At 50.7% G+C, this 20348-nt stretch overlaps 1 protein-coding gene across 4 annotated transcripts in view; it reads left to right on the top strand.

The window, feature by feature from the left end:
* Positions 1 to 2834: 2834 nt before the first annotated feature.
* Ltbp2 (latent transforming growth factor beta binding protein 2) overlaps positions 2835 to 20348 on the top strand; it is a 100781-nt gene continuing 83267 nt past the window's right edge. For all 4 annotated transcript variants that reach the window (XM_047539650.1, XM_047539651.1, XM_047539652.1 and 1 more), the window contains exons 1-2: positions 2835 to 3623; positions 10070 to 10140. In XM_047539650.1, the coding sequence (XP_047395606.1) occupies positions 3142 to 3623; positions 10070 to 10140 (553 nt within the window). In that variant the 5' untranslated portion in view covers positions 2835 to 3141. The remainder of the gene's footprint in view (positions 3624 to 10069; positions 10141 to 20348) is intronic.

The raw sequence follows: 20348 nt of genomic DNA, 5'->3' as shown, positions 1-20348 counted from the left end.
AACCTGCAATCTTCCTGCCTCAGCCTCCTGAACCACTGGGATTACAGGTGTGTGCCACTGTGCCCAGCCTGGTTTGGATCTAAAATGTCCCCAAAAGTTTCATGAGTTGAAGGCTTGGTCTCTGGCTGTGGTGCTGTTGGGAGGTAGGGCCTAGTGAAAAGAAGTTAGGTCACCAGAGGTGTGCCTCGGAGGGGATATTGGGACCCTAACATCCCGCCCCCACCAGGCCTCCAAGAGTTAGGCAGCTTTGTTCTACCACATACTGTCCACAATGATGTTCTGCTTTGCCACAGAACCAAAACGATGGGCCTTGAAACCATGGACTCCTCTGAAACCATGAGCCAATAAATCTTCCCTCTTTTTAAGTTGGTTATCTCAGGTATTTTATCACCACGATAAAAAACTGACTAATGCAACTCCCTATAACTGTCCCTCCACTTATGCTGGATGAGTTATTGGGAGTTGCTGGCATCCCAGTGTACCAAAGCACAGAAAGAAAGTTCTTGGGAGAACCCAAGACGCCTTTAGGAATTGAGGATGTACACAATTGAAGAGACTTGTGTGCACCTCCATCTAGAAAACTGTGACTGTGGAGCCTGGCAGGAGTGGTCTCTATGCCAAGGTAAGGAATGGCCAACTCGCCATTGCTCTGCCTGGCATGGAATGGAATATCTCATGGGTATACTGGGGATGCAGGGATCTTCAGGAGGTCTTCCAGAGATGGCTCTGCTATGACAACACAGGGTGAAAGTCCCCCAAGAACCCACAATTGTGCTTATGAAAAAGTCCACACTTGCACCTGCCAACCCAGGAGGCTCGCTACATAAGACTTTGCTACTTTTCCTCCAACATCTCTTGCCCCACCTTGATACAGAGGAGCTGTGGCACAAAAGGAAGGTCAAAAACCAGACCATGTCCCACTTTCCCTGCTCCAGGGTCTGAGGTAAAGGATCAGGCCTGAGGGGGGAGATAAAAAGTATAAAACTGGATGTAATATTGATTACATGAATGAATGAGATTTTAATTTAAACAGAAATAGTTTAGTGCTTGAAATTTGGTTTTAATTACAGAAATGAAATAGTTCGTGTGTCCGGTAAGGATGGGCAAGCCAAGGACTTTGCCCGAGATGTCATTAAGGGAGGGAAAGGGAATTCTCCATAGCATGGTTGAAGGCAGTAATGGAGAAAGTATAGCTGTTTCCTGGTTGTCCCTCTTCAGGTTCAGTCTGTTCAAAAAACTAGTTGCTGACCAAATTATATTGTTATATTGTGTGCATGCATGAATTCATAACAATGAATCCCATTATTATGTATGACTACAATGCACCAATATGAAAACAACAATAAGAAAAACATTTGCACGTTTAAACAAATAAGATAATTTCAGTGGGTCAATAGAGCAATGAAGATGAAGTAGGGTGAAGTGGGAGAGAGAAATGATGTGGCCATTCCAAGAGGTAATGTTTGAGCTGAGATGCAGGTGAGGTGGCCAGGAACAAGTATTGTAGACATCTCGGAGACAAAGTTTCCAGGTAGAGGGAAGTGGGCACTAACTTGAGTTGATCAAGGAGGAGAACGAGGGCACAGGCAGCTGCCATGTGATGAGTACCCAGGAGGTGAGCTGAGATTATAGCAAGAAACTTCCTGAGTGAGCCTTGGTAGGCCCACACTGGGCATTAAGACTTTCTTCTGACATCACATATTATCAGTGGCAGTGTGGGAAACTGTAAGCCCAAAGCTCCTTTTTCACTCAGCCTGGGTAGGAAGCAGTACTCTGTAAAAATGCACCCAGGGCAGTCGCATTTGTCCAGGCCTCAGGCTTTCAGGCAGGGGGCATGGGTGAGAATGGTGGGCAGGTTATGTGCTGGTACTCAGATGCAAGGCAATTGGCTCTTGCACACCTATCTCCCTTGCATCCAACAAGGTGTGAGATAAATATGCACATGGGCTCAATCAGAACTTTCGAATCCTCCTCAGAAATTTTGGAGGGAGTGAAGGGCTGGGATAGGTGTCCAAGGATTGAACTGTGAGCCAGACAGAAGGCCTGGATTTCATTCCCTTCTTTGGTTCATGCTGTTTCTGAATAACCTTATTCAAGAGGTTCCATGTCTATGCATCTGTGAAAAAGAGGACACCACTTCTAGCAGCCACCATCACTGCCCTGACGCCACAGGAAGGGGATTAAGATCGAGGAGACAAAAAAAAAAAGAGAGACAAGGCGACTGGCAGACTCAAGTCTACAACTCCAGGATTGCCAGGGGCGCGGCCAGCTCCACCAGGGGGCGCGCGCCCCAGGCGTCCTTCCAGGGCTCGGCGTCCCGCTGCGGCAGAGAGAGGCCAGCTTCTGGGTGCTGCCCTGCGACTGCCCGCTCCTGTGGCGGGCGCCCCCTCCCGTCAGGGTAGGAGGCGAAGGGGACAGGCACTAGTGCCTCTGGCCCAAGCCCTGTTGTCTCTCGGGTCTCTGTACCTCGCCCAGCCTTCTTCAGACCTGTGAGGCTGCTGCGTTGGTCATCAGACCTGGAGTATGTCTGTGAGGTCAGGAGCAGAAGATAAATTCGGAACAGGTGGGCAGTTCGAGCTTGCCCAGGGCAGGAGAAAGGTGGCTCAGGTGCTCCTGTTCAGGCAGACGCCGTCTGCCCTATCAGCCCCCCGGGTCAGCCCCGCGCCGCCCCCAGCTCCTCACGGGTTAATCCCCCTCGCCGCCCGCTCGCTTCCCGGTGCCAAAGTGGGTGTTGCTGGAATTCCTCTCTCCCTCTCCGGTAATGAGGGGGCTGAGCTGTCCCTCCGAGGAGGGGGCATGGCGTGGATAAAAGAGACGAAAAAGCAGGGGGAGGTTTCCAAAAATAACCCCCTCCGGTTCCCCTTCAGACGGCTACAGTGCCGGGGAGGGAGCGCGAAGGTGCAGCGGCGGTGCGTGCCCAGCCGCAGAGCAGCGCGGACTTGAGGCTGTGGGCGCGCAGACCCCGCCGCTCACGCCGCGCAGCCCTAGCTGGGGGAGAGCTAGGCCCGAGTCAACTGCTTCGAGGGGCCCCTAGACGTGAGGAAACGGGCCTCGAGGAGTGTCGAGAGAGCAGTCTGCTAAAGCTCGGGCTCGCCCACTGCAAAACCCTGAGCGGTCACTCGCGCCCACCGGCCAGGCGCCATGAGGCCGCCGACTATCGCCCGCTGTACGGGGCGCGCCCTGCGGAACCCCTGGAGGGCCTTCCTGCCGCTTACCTTGGCTCTCTTGGTGGGCATGGGGCATGCCCAGAGGGACCCCATGGGAAGATACGAGCCGGCTAGCAGGGACGCGAATTGGCTGCGGCGCCCCGGGGGTAGCCACCACGCCGCGGCTGCAGCCAAGGTGTACAGTCTGTTCCGAGAGGAGGACCCGCCCGTCCCGGGCTTGAGGCCCGCGGAGCGGACCCAGCTCAGCTGGGGGAACCCCAGGAGGCCCGCTGAGACCGAGGCCAGGAGGCCGTCCCGCGCGCAGCAGCCGCGCCGAGTCCAGCCACCTGTGCAGACCCGGAGAAGCAGTCCACTGGGCCAGCAGCAGTCTACACCCCGGGCCCGGGCAGCGCCGGCTCTCCCGCGCCTCGGGACCCCGCAGCGGTCAGGGTCTACATCGCGAGGGCGGCTCACGGGGTGAGCACGGGAGAGGGAAGCATGGCGGGCACCGGGGACAGCGGGAGCCGGGACTACGGAGCGCTCATTCGTGGAGGGGTGTGCAGACCAGAAGAGACGGCACTGGACTCGTGTCCTTGTCTCTCTGTCCTTAGAACTGCGGGGAAGCAATCCCAAGGTTCCGACGCCAGGGCTCTGATATCAGGCCCGCTTTCGAAGAGTTTAGGGCGAAGACTAACCATCCTCACTCTTTCAGACCAGTTCGCGCCGACCCCGACGTTAAATCTTTCTGCTGGCGCCTCCGCAGGCGCCCACGCTCCTCCCGCCCTCAGCTAACCAGCTCTAGCAGACGCTCGCTCGCAGCGCTGTCGGAATCAGAGGGGCTGCGGGGAGAGGCGGGCAGCTGGGTGAGCGCTCCGGGCCCTTGAGGCGCAGCGGAGGTAGAGTCGGCTCAGGGTGCGGATAGGTGGAGAAGTGGAGGGCTCCAGGGCATGAAGACAGATGAGTCTTCAGGAAGGGGCTGGCAGCGAAGCCGGCGCGCTGAGACAAGTGTATGGATTGGGGCAACGGGTCGGCCTGGGCACGCAGAGGGCTGGGCGTAGGCGTAGGGATGGGCTTAGGGGCACTTTGGGCAGGACGTATGCTCCAGAAGTGGCTGTGGCACAGTGGGTACGTGGAGAACCGGGTCTGTTGTGTGCAAGTGCTTTTAGGTGTCAGCGCCATTTGCCCGCGATGCAGGGCTAAGCCTCCCTCCAAATACGCGATTTTTGTTGTTGTTCCCTTGGCACCACCCCCTGCCCTTCAGGGGCTCCATCTTAGCGTGAAAAGTCTCCTCAGTGACTCCCACCCCCTACAATCCAGGATGGTATGGGCGCAGGGCTCTAGGTCTTGTATGAGTATGACAGGTGTCTCTGGAATGAGGGCACTAGAGACCCCAGCAGTGCCAGGCTGGGTGGTGTACCACAGTAAAGTCTGGGAAGGAGTCCAGCAGTTCTTCCTGGCATGGGCCTGGAAGGGTTTATTCTCCCGTAACAGCATAGACACTTGTACCCCCAGTTTATTCCTGAGGACCTTCTGCCTCGTGGCCTTTGTTCTTAATGTTTTTCTTGACTGGATCACTCTTCAGTATTTTATCAGGATTTATTCTGTTTCATTCAGGTCTCTGTTCAGAGGAGCCTTCTCTGACCATTCCCACCTCATCCTCTCTCCCTTCAGCCTGCTGTATGGTTTCTTCACAGCACTTATTCCAACTGACTTATCTTTCTATTTCTGTTTGTGTATTCAGGATCTGGCCTCCAAGCCCACACTAATGCAAGTTCTATGAAGCTGAGACTTGGGCTTTTTTCATTTCTGCATTTCCAGTGCCTAGAATAGTGCCTATACATAATTGGTGTTCCCCAAGTATCTGTTGAATAGGTGAATGAACTCCCTGCTTCCCTCCCCAAAGCCAGCAGAGAATGAACCCCTTTGCTGCCAAGTCCTCCCACGTAAGATCATTCAATGAGTACTAATGGAGCACCTGCTGTGTGTCAGTTTTTTCCTTTCCTGACTTGTGCAACTGGATACATGCTTCATGAGAGTGTGTGCTAAGCATGGGAAGAAGGGCAAGGGCCCAGAGACCAAAGAATTGCTCCTGCTGGGAGAGCAACCCAATTACTTAAAATCATATTGGAGAAATGAGCAAATATGTACTGGTGAGTGTGCTTTGGAGTACTGGAAGCTTCACGTTAAGTGCAAAGAAGTGGGACAGTGTGGCTGAGGAATTCAGAACAGAGGGAGACCCTGTGACTGGAGTCTCTAGGGCTCAATGGACAGCAGGTGAAGATTCAGAGGGGTGATGACCAGAGTGGCGTCTGGAAATGAGAGTGGCAGGCAGGTGTAGCACTGCCCAAGGACAAGGGTTTTCACTGTTTACACTGACCCAGGGGCAGGACTGCAGACTTGATGTAGAGGAGCCAAGGGGGCTGAGACTGGAGATGGAATTTGGACTGGATCAGGGAGGAGCTTATACTGTAGGTGTTAAATGCAAGTGGAGAGAAGATGGACTGGGGTCAGAGTAGGAGGGTACACTATTAGAAATCATAAAATAAGATGGTAGTGAGCAAAGAAGATGGTGGAGCATCAAGGCTGGTAGATATACACAGGTGTGTAAGTGCTTGGGCTGGGTCAGATCCACAGGCACCTGCTATACACAGGTGCACAGGTCACATCATGTGCTGGGATTAGCTCCTCCCCTAAGTTGTCTCCTGCAGTTTTGATAGAAAATGGGTTCCTCTGGCATTCCAGGCACTCCGTGGTAGAAGGGGAGGGACTGAGTGACATTTTCTTCTACTGACTTCCTCAACAGAGTCCATTCTGCCTAATGGCTTCAGGCCAGACTGACCATTTTGACCATTGCCTTGTGGCTGCACAGCGCCAAGGACCAAGTGCCACCTTCTGGTGAATCTTGGAACTGCATTACTGCTACCAGAATGCTTCATTCACTCATTCCACAGTTCATGGAAGGCTTCTATATGCCAAGTACCATGCTGGATCCTCCTGTCACAGCAGTGGCCAAGACAGCCTCTGTCCTTATGGAATTTTCAATGTCGTGGGGATTTATTTTACACAGTGAAGACTTTTAAAGTATGCACCAGGCACAGTGCTAGTGTCTGAGGGATAGAAGTGACAGAGCAGGATACCTTTCCTGAACTAATGATTTTTACAGCCTACAAGGGGAATTTTAAGCCATTGTTTCCTAGTCTTCAGTGTTTCTTGAACAAATCTCACAGCATATTGCCTTCATAATAATTCTCTTACTCTGTTATTCTCTTTAAACTCAGGTACGGCTAAAATAACAGGACTTTGCGTTTTACTTATTCTAAAGTACCTTATGAAGTTTTGCAAACATACAAAGAGGTATTGAAAAACCATAATATTTTGGCATATTTTACTTCCAATTTTTTAGTTGAAATTTCTTCTGTAATTTTGCCTCCCTGTTTCCCCAGTTAACTACTACCCTGAATTTAATTCAACATGATTTTATATTATTATTACAGATACAAGTACCCATAAAGTATACAATATTATTTTTGTATTTATTAAACTTAGACAACTGATATCTTACTGTATTCCTTCTACAGTTTGTTTTTTCCCCTTCCTCACTAAACTTTGGAGATTTAACCATGCTAATATAATTAGTCCAAGTTTATTCATTTTAACTCTTGTATATTGTTCCTTTGTCTAAACATACCACAGTTTATTTATCCATCCTCCTGGTTTTGGACATTTAGATGAATTACACTTTTTTGCCATTACAAACAGTGTTTGACTCATTGTTCTACATAAATAAATTCATAATTAAAAGGAAACTTTGTATCATTATCATAAGTTGAAGTAGTACCATTTGTCAAAAAGAGGAGGTAATTGTAGGAAAATGGAAATGAAAACAAAATGTTCTTCAGTTCTGGTCAGACACCATTCATTATCTTAGAAGCTCCAACCTGTAGTATGATCTCCCAGGGGAGGAACAGGCATGAGGACCCAGCCTCAGACAGAGACTTGCTCACTGACGGTACAGGTTAGAGCCATCACAGAACAGGCAGTCGCTTCTCGCTATGTTGCTGAATGCTGTGATCACATCCCCTGCACTTCCTCCAGTGTTTCTCACCCCACTTTGCAGGAAGCACTGGATTTGGCAAAACAAAGGAGTATTCAGGACAGCACATGTCGGGTACTGTGTGCTTCTCCAGAGGCACAAAGAGCAAAGGGAAAGAACCCTTGAGATACCCAAGACAGATCCAGACACCCAACCACCTGAGACAGTCGGTGCTACTGATGGCAGTAGGGGGAGAAGGGGACAGGCTGATAGATGTCAGAAGAGGTTTTGCACAGCGGAGGTAGCGTCTGATCTGGAATATAAAGGGTTTAATTCAACATGCAAGAGAGGGAAGGCTTCCCAGACCGAGTAGTGGGTGCAAAGACACCCAAGCGTGACACTGATGGTGACAAGCTTGTATCCTTGGAGGATCACAGCCTTGGCTGTGGATGGTCATGGAGATGGGGGAAGGGTGATGGGGCAATTAGACTGCACAGGCAGTTAGAGGTCAGGGGAGAGCTGGGGGAGGTTTTCAACAAAGGGCCAGTTTGGTAAGAGGTGTTAGCCAGTTGTGCACCCAACAGTGATGCTGGACACTGAGTTAATGTTTGCTGAGTAGTAGTGCTGGAAGATTAGGCTCATCTGATCTCTGAGCAGTATGAAAGCTACTTCCAGGGAGCCAGAGCCAGTGAATCCTATGCCTCAACTAGCCAGGTTCATCTGCTTTTGGTGCTGGCCCGAATGGTCATCTCCCAGCTGATCTCTTTGCTGAACTGTACCTAAGACTTTCATATCAGCCTCACGGGGACCCTAGAGGCTCTCTTGGAATACTGGGATCTCTCTCGAATATCCTCCCAGTCCCCAGTCTGGTCCTTCGGACTAGTAGCCTTTCATTTTGGCCAGTCCTCACAGTGACCCAGACATTCCTCAGGGCTCCACTATGGGCAAGCAGGGCAGCTGCAAAGTTTTGCTGAGGACATCTGAAGTGACTGATGGCTCAGGGGGTTTCCTTGCACTAAGCTCCATGCCATGACCTAAGCAAACAGGCCCCTTAGTGCATGCTGACTGGGTTCCCACAGGTCTTTGTTCTTAGAAAACCCCAGGGCAGCATGCCTGTAATCCCAGGCTGAAACAGGAGGATCACAAGTTCAAAGCCAGCCTCATCAGTTTAGAGAGGTCCTAAGCAACTTAGCAAGACCCTGTCTCAAAATAAAACATAAAAAGGGCTGGGGATGTGGCTCAGTGGTTAAGTGCCCCTGAGTTCAATCTCTGGTTCCAAAAAGAAAAAAAAAAAAGGAAAAAAGAAAGAAAAGAAAAGAAAAAAGAAAACCCCAGGGCATGCAGTCTGTTTCCTCTCAAAGACACTCTAGCCCCCTCAGAGACTGTGTCACCACTACAAGGGGTAGTGACTTCCACTGGGTTGGGTTGTTTCCCCCTCCCACCAGAGTACACTCTCAGATACAATGTCAGGAGCAGCCCCTTCCTCAGGACCTGGTGACTTGGGCTCTGACGGGGAGTTGGCCTTCAGGGAACCAGGAAGCCGCTGAAGGTGGTGGCCCACAAGGCAGAGCTCTGGGCCAGCAGGACATTCTGGGAGCTCCCTGGGAGGCAGCTCCACACGACTTTGGGCCAAAGGACTAGGAATGGGCCTCAGCTTTTTCAAGCTGCAGGAATTTATTTTGAATTCTTTGTAAGGCTCCCAAAACCACACAAGCTTTGGGGTCCGCTCAAATGTCAAACAATCTCCTAAGCGGGACCAGATGCTCGCCATGCTGGCCACAGGGATCCCAGGAATGGCCATCTGCTCCATCCTCTGGCCTCTGTACCTCCTCTCACTCACCTCTGCTTCCAGCAAGTGCTCAGTGGACGACTTGTACTCATTATGATGGGCTCAGGGGCACTGGAGCCAGGCCCTAAGGAGTTAGTCCTCCCCGGGAGGGGATCTCATGGGGAGTCACCCGGGTCCAGACATTTGAGTCTTTGGTTGGGGAGTGAGGACTGGGAAATCTGCTGGAGCTGCTAGTGTTCACCAGACACTTGAGAGCTAAGTTCAGGTGAATGGGGTGAATGTCCTATTCAGTACCGAAGGTCAGTGTCTCATGTGGATGCCCTCAAAGCCAGCACCAAGGGGTAGCTGGGGAAAGGACTCTATTCCCCATAAAAATAAGTTCCATTAACCTTCCCAAATGAGAAGTGTGCTCACTAGGCAGAGGCAGCTTCACCATGTCCCCAGCCCCAATTTCCTACCATCTTGCCATCCCAGAATCTCCTCTCAAACAAAGACCAGAGAGCTGGGCTCCTTAAACCTCCCACTCAGCACTCAGTCTGATGATGCATCGGCCTGCTGAAGACTAGGGCTCCTCCTAGCGCACGTTTGTGGGCACATTTATACATTCTTAAGGCTGTTCCATATGTGTCTTCTGACTCCTTTGTGTTGTCAGCATTTACAGGACAAGGAGCATGGTGTTTGTGTTTTGGTGAGAGGCAATGTAGAGCTGAGCCCACCCAGGTTGGAATCAGGCTCTGGCAAGTCACTGAACCTCTCTGAACTTGTCTATCTTCTTTATGGTCACTGTCCTGTTGCATCCGGTGTTAATCATCGCAACCACTGAATGAGGCCGGCATTATCGTCTCCATTGTACAGGGTCAGAGAGAGTGAGGTTTCTCAGGGCCACACAGGGAATGGCAGAATCAGAATTCAACTTAGACTTGCAAGACCCCACAGTTCCTGTCCTTGGGCCAGGCAGCCTCCCTGCGGAATGGGGAAATCTTCCCAGCCTCACGGTGCTCTCCTGGGCCTTGCCTACAATGGTGGGGCCATCCGAGGGCTCTCTGAATAGTCCTGGCTCTCAGCATTCTTGTGTTGACCCTGTGCTGTGACCCCTTGCAGGAGGAACGTCTGCGGGGGACAGTGCTGCCCAGGGTGGACAACAGCAAACAGCACCAACCACTGTATCAAACGTGAGTACCTCCTGCCCCATCCACCCCTCTCTCCCTTGAGGTGGGCCAGGCTGAGGATGAGGACATGCAGCAGAGGCGTCTTCCTCAGTCTGCCTCCTGAGGGTGCAGCCCATCCCCGGAGTAAAGGCCATGTGCAGGGGAAGGGAGGAAATTTCAAAATCTTCCAACTGGCAACGACTTCTCCGTGCAAATTCCCACGCATGTTTTAAAGCTTCCTGTATCCCCTTCTGCTGCCCCACTGTGTTGGTCACCATTTGTCTCTTAGGTGCCCACACATACTTGTGGTCTGCAGAGTATTTACTATTACACAACACTATGCCAAACTCTTCCCAGGCTCTGGCCTCAGCGTCTCCCTGTGGTACATCTCCTGGGTCCCATTCGTATTCTGTGTTACGGGGATCCACCTCTGTTCTGGTGCCTGGCTCAGCAGTCCTGGCCTCTGTCACGCATTTTGCCAGGATGAGGCTGTCTCTGATCCTGAGTCTGGAACAGTCTTCCCTTGGACTGCTCTGGAGTCTGCAAGTCTGGCTCAAATGAAAGGAAAAAGAGCAGTACTCTTAGCTCTGGAAACCAAGGATTGAGGTAGGAAGAACCATATGCTCTGGGAGAAGCACCATGGTCTTCTTGAGCTCCTGTGAATGGCATTAAAGAAAGTAGCAATGACAAAAGTCAGTACTGATGCAGTACTCATTTTGTGCAAGGTACACTTTCTAGATACTATGGGGCAGGTAGGGCCACTATCTATTTTGTGGGTGAGGAAACTGAGGCACAGATAGTAACTTGCTTAAAGTCACATTACCAGGTAATGGCAGAACTAATTTGAACCGAGAAAACCTAACTCCCGGGTCCCTCTTCTTAATACCTGTATCCTGCTGCCACTTATCTAACCTTATTTTTCTGGGCCTCATTTTCTCCATCTGTGAACTGGGTATAACAGTATACTGATGCTGCTGCTCCTAGCTAACAGCTGAGCATTTACTATTACAACGCTGTGCCAAACTGTTCACATGCATTATCTTAGTTAAACTTCTCAATAATTCTATGAAGTGGGTATTTACTTACCATCTCCATTTACTGATGAGGAGACTGAGGCTCTGCTTGGTTAGAAAATGTGGCTGAGAATATGTTGCTGCAGGTGCTGGAGCTGAGCTAGATGCGGCCAGTCTGACCCAGAACCCCTACCCTCTTATCATTGGGGTTTTATTCCTGTCCAGCACCAACTGAGCGTGGGCATTCCCCACAGGTGATATCAGGAGCCCCTAGCATCTTTCTTGTTTGTACTCTGGAACCCCTTTAGGTCCATGCCAGCTCCCTGCCCCTCCTGTAGTGGCCACTGCCTCTGTCAGGCCCAAGCCTGGCTGCAAAGCCTCATTACCCCCAGACCCCCTCCCTTCCTCCCTCAAGGACGAGCACCAGGCCCTTCTCAGGTGAGGGCCTCATAGCGAACGGTCCAAGCATCTGACAACATGTCTGTGTTCCCAGCATGGTGGATGCCTTCATCGCTGGTGCTCCAATATATCCAGAGATGATGATGTGGTGCGACTGGATGGCGCTGGCCAAGCTCTGGGGCTCTGATTCAGGCCTCATGACCTGACCCTCTACCCATCTGCAGATGCAGCTCGGGTAGATTACTGGAACACTCTGAAGACTTCCAGATAAAGAAACCAAAACCCCAAAGTTAAGAACAAACTACCAAGCAGGCCTTCTGCCCACACAATCTTTCCTTTTCTGAAAACCTGGATCAGTGAGGATTCTCATAGGACAGCCCTGTAGCTGGAGGCAGGGTCGTCCAGGAGAACCATTCTTTTGAAGGAGAAGAAACTGAGCCTCAGGGAGATGGTAACTTGCTCAAGGCCACAGCACTCATTAGGGGAGAGTCCGAGACAGAATCACCTCTGGGCCAGTCCCTGGGGCAGAGAAGTTATGGAAGAGGGTGGCCAGATACTTTTAGGGTAAGCAGAAGCTCTGGGGCTGGGGCCTGGCACCTTAGGTGATTCTAGCCGTGACTGAAGACCACTGAGCAGTTTTGTGTCCATTATCAAAAGGTCTACACTGGGGACCCTATTTACATCTGGATATTCCCACAAATCCTGAGGGATCTGTGCAGATTCTGATGCAGCAGGTCTGAGGCAGTGGCAGGTATTCTGTGTTTCTAACAAGCTGCCAAGGTTGCTGATGCTGCTGGGCCAGGGACCACACTTTGAGAAGTGGCACTTTGAGAAGCAGGGCCTTGGGGACTCTGGAGGCCATGGAAGGGATGAGGAGGTTGGTATGTTGGAGAGAGCTCAGCATTTGCAGGGAGGCAGCCTTGGCCAGTGGAGCGTGTTGCTGAGGATGGAGTTCCTGCTAGAGCAGGGCAGCTTCGCGGGGGTGGGCTTCTCCCCTGCTGCCTGAGGGCTCTGGGCCTGGCCACCATCCCTCTGCACCAGCCTGGAGGCTCAGTTTTCTGATTTGCTTGTGATTTTCCAGCATTTCTCTCTGGCAAACTGGAGTTTCAACACTGGAAACTCAAGTTTGGGTGGGTGCAGATTGTCACAGAACCTGTGTGTGTGCACCCTTGTGCTCCTGTGGGTGCTGTTCAAGAATTCCCTCATTATTTCTCTCCTGGGCCCTCTCACTCCATCGCCTGTGGCAGCCACCCTGACCCGGGCACGCAGGCTGGCAGCTCTCCTGGACGCGTTGCACTTGAAGTCAGCTGGGGCAAGCTCGGCCACCGATGGGCTATGCGCTAATTAGCTGGTTCCTGCACTGTTTGCTTGTTGCTATTTTGCTGCTAATGAGCCTAATGAGAACCACGCGGGCGGTAGGGTGTTGGCTTTGGGTGGCTGGGTCCAGAGCTCTGTAGAATGTGGGGCTCTTGGCTCTACACCCTACCAGCTGACTCCCCTGCTTCCCCTGGTGGCTTTGCATCTCCCTCTCCCCTCTCCACAGCTGCCCTCCTGGCTGGAACAGAGACTGCATGTAGGGGAGTATTCATGATTCTGTCCATGTGGGGGTACCTTCCTGGCCAGTGGGAGATGAGAACGGACAAAGAAGGGTGATGACATCCCCCTACTGCCAATATGCAATCTAGGCCCAGAGTCCTGTAAGGACTCAGTCTCTCCCTTGGCCTTCCAGATATTTGTGGGCCTGACCCATTTTTCAGGTGCAGAGTGCTGACCCTGGTTCAGTTGCCCCCAACCCCAGGCCTCTCTCTCCTCCTCTCATGGAAACAATCTTCAGTTGCTGTAACACACAGGCCATCTCCCTAGTCAGCCACTGGACCCTAGCCACTAGACCTCAGAGAGGTCCCTAGCCCTTGGACCTCAGAGAGGCTGTGTCTGCAGGTGCCTGTTGCTCTATCCCTGGCTCCTCCCTCCACCTTGGCTGGGTCTGGAGCTGGGCCATCATCTCCTCTTCTGGTCCTGGTATCTGCCTTTCTTTCTGTGGCTTTGCCAGCTCTGCTTTGTGATTTATGTGTTTATGTATTTGTAGAGGCAGCTGCCTGGGGCCTGCCCTGCCCACTCTGCCAAGGGGAAGAACTGTATGTAGGGTGTGGGGTGACAGTGTCCTGTGTATGGCTGCTGCTTTTGGAAGACTGTCCAATCTTCCCAGACTGGCTCACCCGTCTTCCCACCTCAGCTGGGAAGGGGCTGTGAAGATGCCCCTGCCTTCTCATTTTATCTTGGCTGAGTGCATAGGGGCAAGGGCTACTCTGTGGAGAGCAGAAGAGCGTCGTCCTGCAGTTGTGGAGGGAGGGGGCCTATTACCAAGCTCAAGGTTAAGAGCATGTGCTTTGGATTCTGGCACCAGATCCAGGGAGATGTGTGTTTGAATCTCAACTCTGGGTCCTTATGCATGATTGGCCCTCTTTTAGCCATGGAGCCATAAAATGGGTATAACGATGTAGAGGTGTGTTTGAGAATGAATGACAACATTCTATAGTTCTTACAGTGTGTCAGGTGCTATTTTAACCCCTTTATATTATTAACTTTTAGTCCTTACAAGGACTCTGTAAGCTAGATTTGATTTTTCTCCCCATCTGCAGATGAGGCCAGCTGTTTGTCTGAGCCATACAGCTGGGGGGGTCAGCAGAGCCTGGTTGTGAATCCAGTAGCCTGGTTCCAGAGTTCAAGGCCTTACCTCCATGCCCCCTGCTAGATGAGCAACTGTGTGACCACGGTCTGACCCATGGCCAGTTTAGCCGGTAGTTTAATGCTCCATCTGGGAGACTGCTGGGTTTAAATGCCATTTCCACCACCCTGTGGTTGTGTGACTAGGGGCAAATTGCTTATGCTCTCTATCTCACTTTTCTCTTTTGTACATGGTGACTAAAAAGGAACAAATGAAGCCACTTAGGTCAGATGTTTAGTTCAAGGCCCAGCATGTTCTACTATGTGCTCTTTACGTGTTTGGCTTTGATTTTGAGGGCAGAGACTATGTCTCACTACCTCCAGCATGCAGCATCCTGGGCACAAGGTTAAGTTTCACTAAGAAGGGATCGAATGGGCTGGGAATGTCACTCAGTGGTAGAGTGCTTGCCTAGCAAGCACTGGACCCTGGGTTCAGTCCACAAAAAAGAAGGGAGTGAATGATACAGTGCCTATCCCAGGCCTCAGCTGAGAGGTCACTTTCTGCTACTTAAGTTGTTTCAACCCTTCCAGAAGCTCTCCGTGGTGCTTAGGGGACTCTGGGGGTAAAGACAGTGGACATTTACTCCACATACATAATGGTGGGATTTGTTGTGACATAGCTCCTGCCTTCTTGGTTCAGAGCCTCTGCACACATCATGGGCATTTGAACAACATCCCCTCTGCTTCTCATCTTAGTCCTACAAGAACCCCATTTCTTCCAGTCTGTCTCCTCTTGGCTTCACTGAGGGAGCTTGCCTGGCCCTACCCATCCCAATCCCATTCCAAAGGGGAAGACTGGCAAGTGGGCAGTCCCCCTGGGTTCTAACCCTTGTCCCATCACTTATTACCACAACAATCTTAGGCAAGTTTTTGACAACTCTAAGCCTCAGTTTCCCCATATGTGAGTTAAGGATGAGAATGTATCTTTGGTAGTTATAAGAGTGAGGTGATCATGCTGGGCACAGTGGCACACACCTGCAATCCCAGCTACTCGAGAGGCTGAGACAGGATTGCAGGTTCAAGGCCAGCATCAGCAACTTAGGGGGACCTTCAGCAACTTAATAAGCCCCTGTATCAAACAAAACAAAACAAAAACAAAAACAAAACTGGGGATGTGGCTCAGTGGTAGAGTACCCTTGGATTCAATCCCTAGTACTGCCAAAAAGAAAAAAAAAAAAAAATGAGGTACATGAAGTGATACACAATGCATACAGCCCAGGACTTTGTCATGGCAGGTGCTTAATAAATCTTGGGGAAAAAGGTCAGGATTTGGGTGGGATTTTTATGTTCTTCATTAACTGGTTAGAAGTGCTAGGAGCCAGCCATAAAGAAGAATGAAATTAAGGCATTTGCCAGTAAATAGATGGAACTGGAGACTATCATGCTAAGTGAAATAAGCCAGTCCCAGAAAACCAAAGGCTGAATATTCTCTCTGATATGTGGATGCTAACTCAGAATAAGGGTTGGGGGGCAGGAGAGAAGAATAGAAGTTCATTGGATTAGATAAAGGGGAACGAAGGGAAGGGAGGGCGGATGGGATTTAGGAAAGACAGGAGAATGAATCGGTCATAACTTTCCTATGTTTATATATGAATACACGACCAGGGTAACTCCACATCATGTACAACCACAAGAGTGGGAAGTTATACTCCTTGTATATGTGATATGTCAAAATATACTCTACTGTCATGTATAACTAAAAAGAACAACAACAAAACGTGCCAGGAGTTGTAGGCTTGAGCCTACGGGTGGTCATCTCTGGATGGACCATCCTGTGGACTGAGGGGTTGGTGAAGAGGAAGGTGGGAGGTGGTCAGGGAATAACGATATGACCTCAGTGGAGAGGCACAGTCTCAGCAGGATACTTTGTAGGGGACACCTTAGATCTTCCTGGTGAGCAGGTATGTGTTCCCCTGGGACTCTTTGCCCAACATAACATTTAGAAGATGTCCTTGACTGGGAGCTTTCTGAAGCTAGGTTCTGGGTTCTAGGATGCCAGTGGAGTGCCTGGCCCTCCCTCCACACCTTTATGTCCTCTGTACATATTTGATTCAAGTTTGTTAAAGGACTGAGTGAGTAGCGGATCACATAGGTGACCTGCTCGTTTCTTCTATCCCCAGCTACCTCTTGTTGGTCTCCTTCTCTATCCAATATCTTTGATTGTTTCTTTTTGTTTGTTTGTTTGTTTATTTATTTATTTATTTTTAGTGATGCTGGGGATCAAACTCAGGGCCTTGAGCATGCTAGGCAAGCACTCTACCCCTGAGTCACATCCCCAAGCCTCTACCCAACATCTAAATGTTGGACTTCCCCAGGATTTTATAAACCTCCTACTCCAAAGACGGGGGCCATGGGAACCAAGCCTAGCAAAAATTGCTGCTCCAGTAGTACTGTGTAACATGCAGTGACAATAATGCCGGGTGCCTACTTTACCAGGATGCACTAAACACTCCAATCTCCCTTTGATTTTAGAGTGATTGTCTTGCTATTCTGTGTCCTGGTCTCCCCCAACCCCATGTCCCTGATGCTGTTTCTCCTCTACCCACTTTTAAATATTGGATTTCCAAGACTTAGTCTTGTGTCCTCTCTTCTTTCTCACAGCCCTTCTCCTGGAACAATCTAGCACTTTCTCATAAATGTAAACTTCATCTTGGGGCCACTGAAGTCTAGATTTATATATATATATATATATATCTTCAGCAGGACCCCTTCCTTGACCTCCAGACTCCTGCATCTGCTGCCTACTCAACATCTGTTTGTGGTATCTTCCAGACAGCCCAACCCCAAATCATCCCAAGTGAGCTCATGATTTCCCTTCCTCTGAGCCAACTCCCCACCCAGGTCTTGCCCACCCTACAAAATGGCATCCCCAGACACCTTGGGGCCATCTGGGACACCTTCCACCAGTTCAGGCTTTATCATCCTTCTCCAAGGTTCAACCCCTGCTTTTCCTAACATCTGTGTCCTGGGACACTAACAACCTCTCCCCTGCTACCAGATCTCTTTCTCACCTGGAAACCTTTGCAAACCTGACTTCCCTTTCAAATCCCTTGTGTACCTTTCTGTACCTCTCTGCTGTTCCCTGTTGGCTGCTCTCCCCACCACCCACTTAGCGTCCTGCTGTGGTGTCTCTGAACCTGACTTGCTTTCCAGCCTGGACTCTGAGTCCTTACTTGCAGAATCCAGCCTGGGTTCCTGGAACATGCTGCTCTCTTCCCATCTGCTTTTCCTCCTCCAGCCCCCTGTCATCTGCCCACTGCTTGCCTCAAGGGGCTGCCCCAACCGCTGTCAAGAGCTGCTCTTGAGCAGCCTCGTTATTCTGGATCTCTTTGACTTCACGTCTCCCATCCCGATTTCTGTTTTACTTTTGGATTAGTGATGGTCTCTCTAAGTTGGAAACTCCATGAAGAAAAGGACAATGTCTATTTTATTTACCATCGTAGGCAAGTAGCAAATATGGGAGGCACAATCATTTTCTAGATGAGGGCAGGAGGCACACAGAGGAAGGAAACTGGCCTAAGGTCACCTGGTTAGAATTCAACCAGCCTGTGACTGTGAGGCCACACTGTCTTCCATGCTTCTGTTCCACCGTGACTGAGGCCCCAGAGCTGGTGCACCAGGATGGGTGGCTCCATGTCAACCACAGAACTATCTTCCAGGACTCTTAGCTGCTTCCCAGGAAGAGATTCATCCCAGGCTCATGCCTGAGGGTGGACACTCCAGGTCCTCAAATCATCCTCCCTCACTTCCAGAGGCCTCTCTGGGACTGAGGCTTCTAAGCCTCCTCCCAGATGAGCCCTCAAGGATGGACATGCCCAGAGGTCTTGCTCCTCATGCCTGCTGGAGCTCATGGTAATTGGGGCTGCTGTCTGCCCCAACCCCTCACCCCCCGGCCCCCAACTGGCCCAGCATTGCAGCATTTGCTAATGCAATTAACAGGGCGGTCCAGGCGGAGAGGCTGGGGGCCAAGGTCTGACTCACACCTCCCCTTCCTCCCCTCGGGCCGCCAAACGGTAGAGGCCCACTTGGCCTGCCAGACGGCCGTCTGCAGAGAGTGCGCCAGAGGCCAAGAACGGCATCTTTCTCTCATTAGAGGCTTTTATGTGAACACAACTGCTATTTTGGAGCTGGGCGCTTGGCCGGCCACTTGGCCGGCTGTGGAGCCCCTGTGCCTTCTCCAGCAGTCCCGAGCAGCGCAGCGGCCCAACACAGCTGTGGTGGCAGCCGGGCAAGGCCCTGAGGCCCTGACTTCTCCATGGCCTGGGGGCTCAGGCCTGAGGTCAGGGCCCTGGAGACATTGTACTTGGTCAAGGCTTGAGTGTGGAGAGAATGAATCCCCAGTGGGTTCTGAAGGTGTATGTTGAGCCAGACAGGGATTCCTCAGGGCTCTGTAATATCAGGGTCCCCTTCCTGTGGAAACCAAGGGTCATGATTGAGGAAAAACAGGGCCACAGGTAAATGCTCCAGTAAGCAAATTCCAGAGGGAAACTGAGACCTCTAGGTGGGAGTAATCAGGAGAGGTGCCGAGGAAAGGGCTGAGGCAAGTACTGCAGGTGGATAGAGATGGTCAGTTTTGCAAAGTCTTCCAAGCGAGAAAGAGATTGGTAGCAGGGAAGAGGTTGTTAGTCTCCCAGATCACAGATGTTAGGAAAAGTGGAGGTGGAACCTGAGGAGCAGCTAAGTTTCAGGGTGTGGAGGCAGGGCCTGGAGGCTGGTCTGGAGATGAAGAGGGTGACGCTGGAAGGCTGGAGGAAGGGAGAGGCTTCGGCGGCCCATCCTGACATCAGTGCCTCATTTTACGAGTCACAGATGAAGGAGAAGATGTCTCTGGGACCTAGGAGAGAGAATTGATAATAAATGCCCTGCCTGGGGCATGGATAGGGTTGGGGAGGAGAATGGCTGTACTGGACATTGGAAAGCCTCTGGATGGTCTCTCTAACCAGGGCCTAAGTTGACATTGCTTTTCCTTGGGAAAATAGTCATGCTGAGGGTTTCTGAGTTCAGAAAACCTCTTGCCTCTGGGATTATTTTCTTTCAAAACAAAACAAAACAAAATAAAAACTTTGCAGTGCCATCCACCAGAATTTTCTGTAATGATAGAAATTTCTGTATCTTGTTGGCCAGTATGGTCACCATGAGCCACAGGTGGCTATTAAAGCACTGGAAATGTGACTAGTGAGACTGAGGAACTGAGTTTTAAATTTTATTTCATTTTAATCCATTTAAGTTCAAATACTTTACATCCAGGATCTATGTTGAGACTTAGAATAAGCTGTGGAGACAGGAATTATCAGTCCCATCTTATGAAGAAGATGACTGAAGCACAGTGAGCCATCTCAGTGAGAGGAGAGGTGTCCAAGGTCACGCTGCTGGGATATGACTGAGCTGGCGTCAAACCAAATCTTTCTGACACCCTGTGCCATGTACTTTCTGCTACCAAGGAACTGATCACCAGAGGCTCTGAGCAGATGGCCGAAGCAGCTTGCATAGTGGGACCTGTTTCTAGACTTTCCCTCTAGGCTTGCCGGATCTGAGCTTGGTCTCCTCCCAAAAGTAGGGGTTTTGTGTGGAAAATCTGAGCAAATCTCAGCTCTAGTGTTTTGGAGCTGAGGGAAGGTAGAAGGGGCACAGCCAGAAAGGTGGGGGCGTTTGGGGAAACAATGCCTTCTATTCTTGCTTTTGGAGCACTTTTCAGAATTTTCTTCCTCTTTTGGTGTCCGGTTAACTCTACAGAGCTGAACTCTCCACATATCTAATGTTCAGTGAAGAAGAGAGGAGTGTGGGAAAGACAGGGTTCCAGAAGAGCTGAGATTATGAATGGCTGAAGACTGGCCTTGACAAGTGGGTATGGCAGAGCCTTCCAGTTGTCTGAGGATGCAGATCTCTGCAGGGAGGGGCCTGGCGTGTTCTTTCTGTGATGGTCAACCCCTGGAGGGCTAAACAGGGCAGCATCATGCTGATAACCTCCACCAATAATCCATCGAAGACTGATTAGCGCCCTGTAACTCATACTGTGCTTTCTCAAGCAGGAGGTGTGATCTCTACTCTGTAGGAAAAATGCCCAGGTTGAAGCTCCAAGGACAAAACATGAAGATC

This window comes from Sciurus carolinensis, chromosome 2 (genome assembly GCF_902686445.1).
Source record: "Sciurus carolinensis chromosome 2, mSciCar1.2, whole genome shotgun sequence".
NCBI lineage: Eukaryota > Metazoa > Chordata > Mammalia > Rodentia > Sciuridae > Sciurus > Sciurus carolinensis.
Note: the sequence above shows the minus strand (reverse complement) of the source record. Positions and strands in the feature narration are given on the sequence as shown.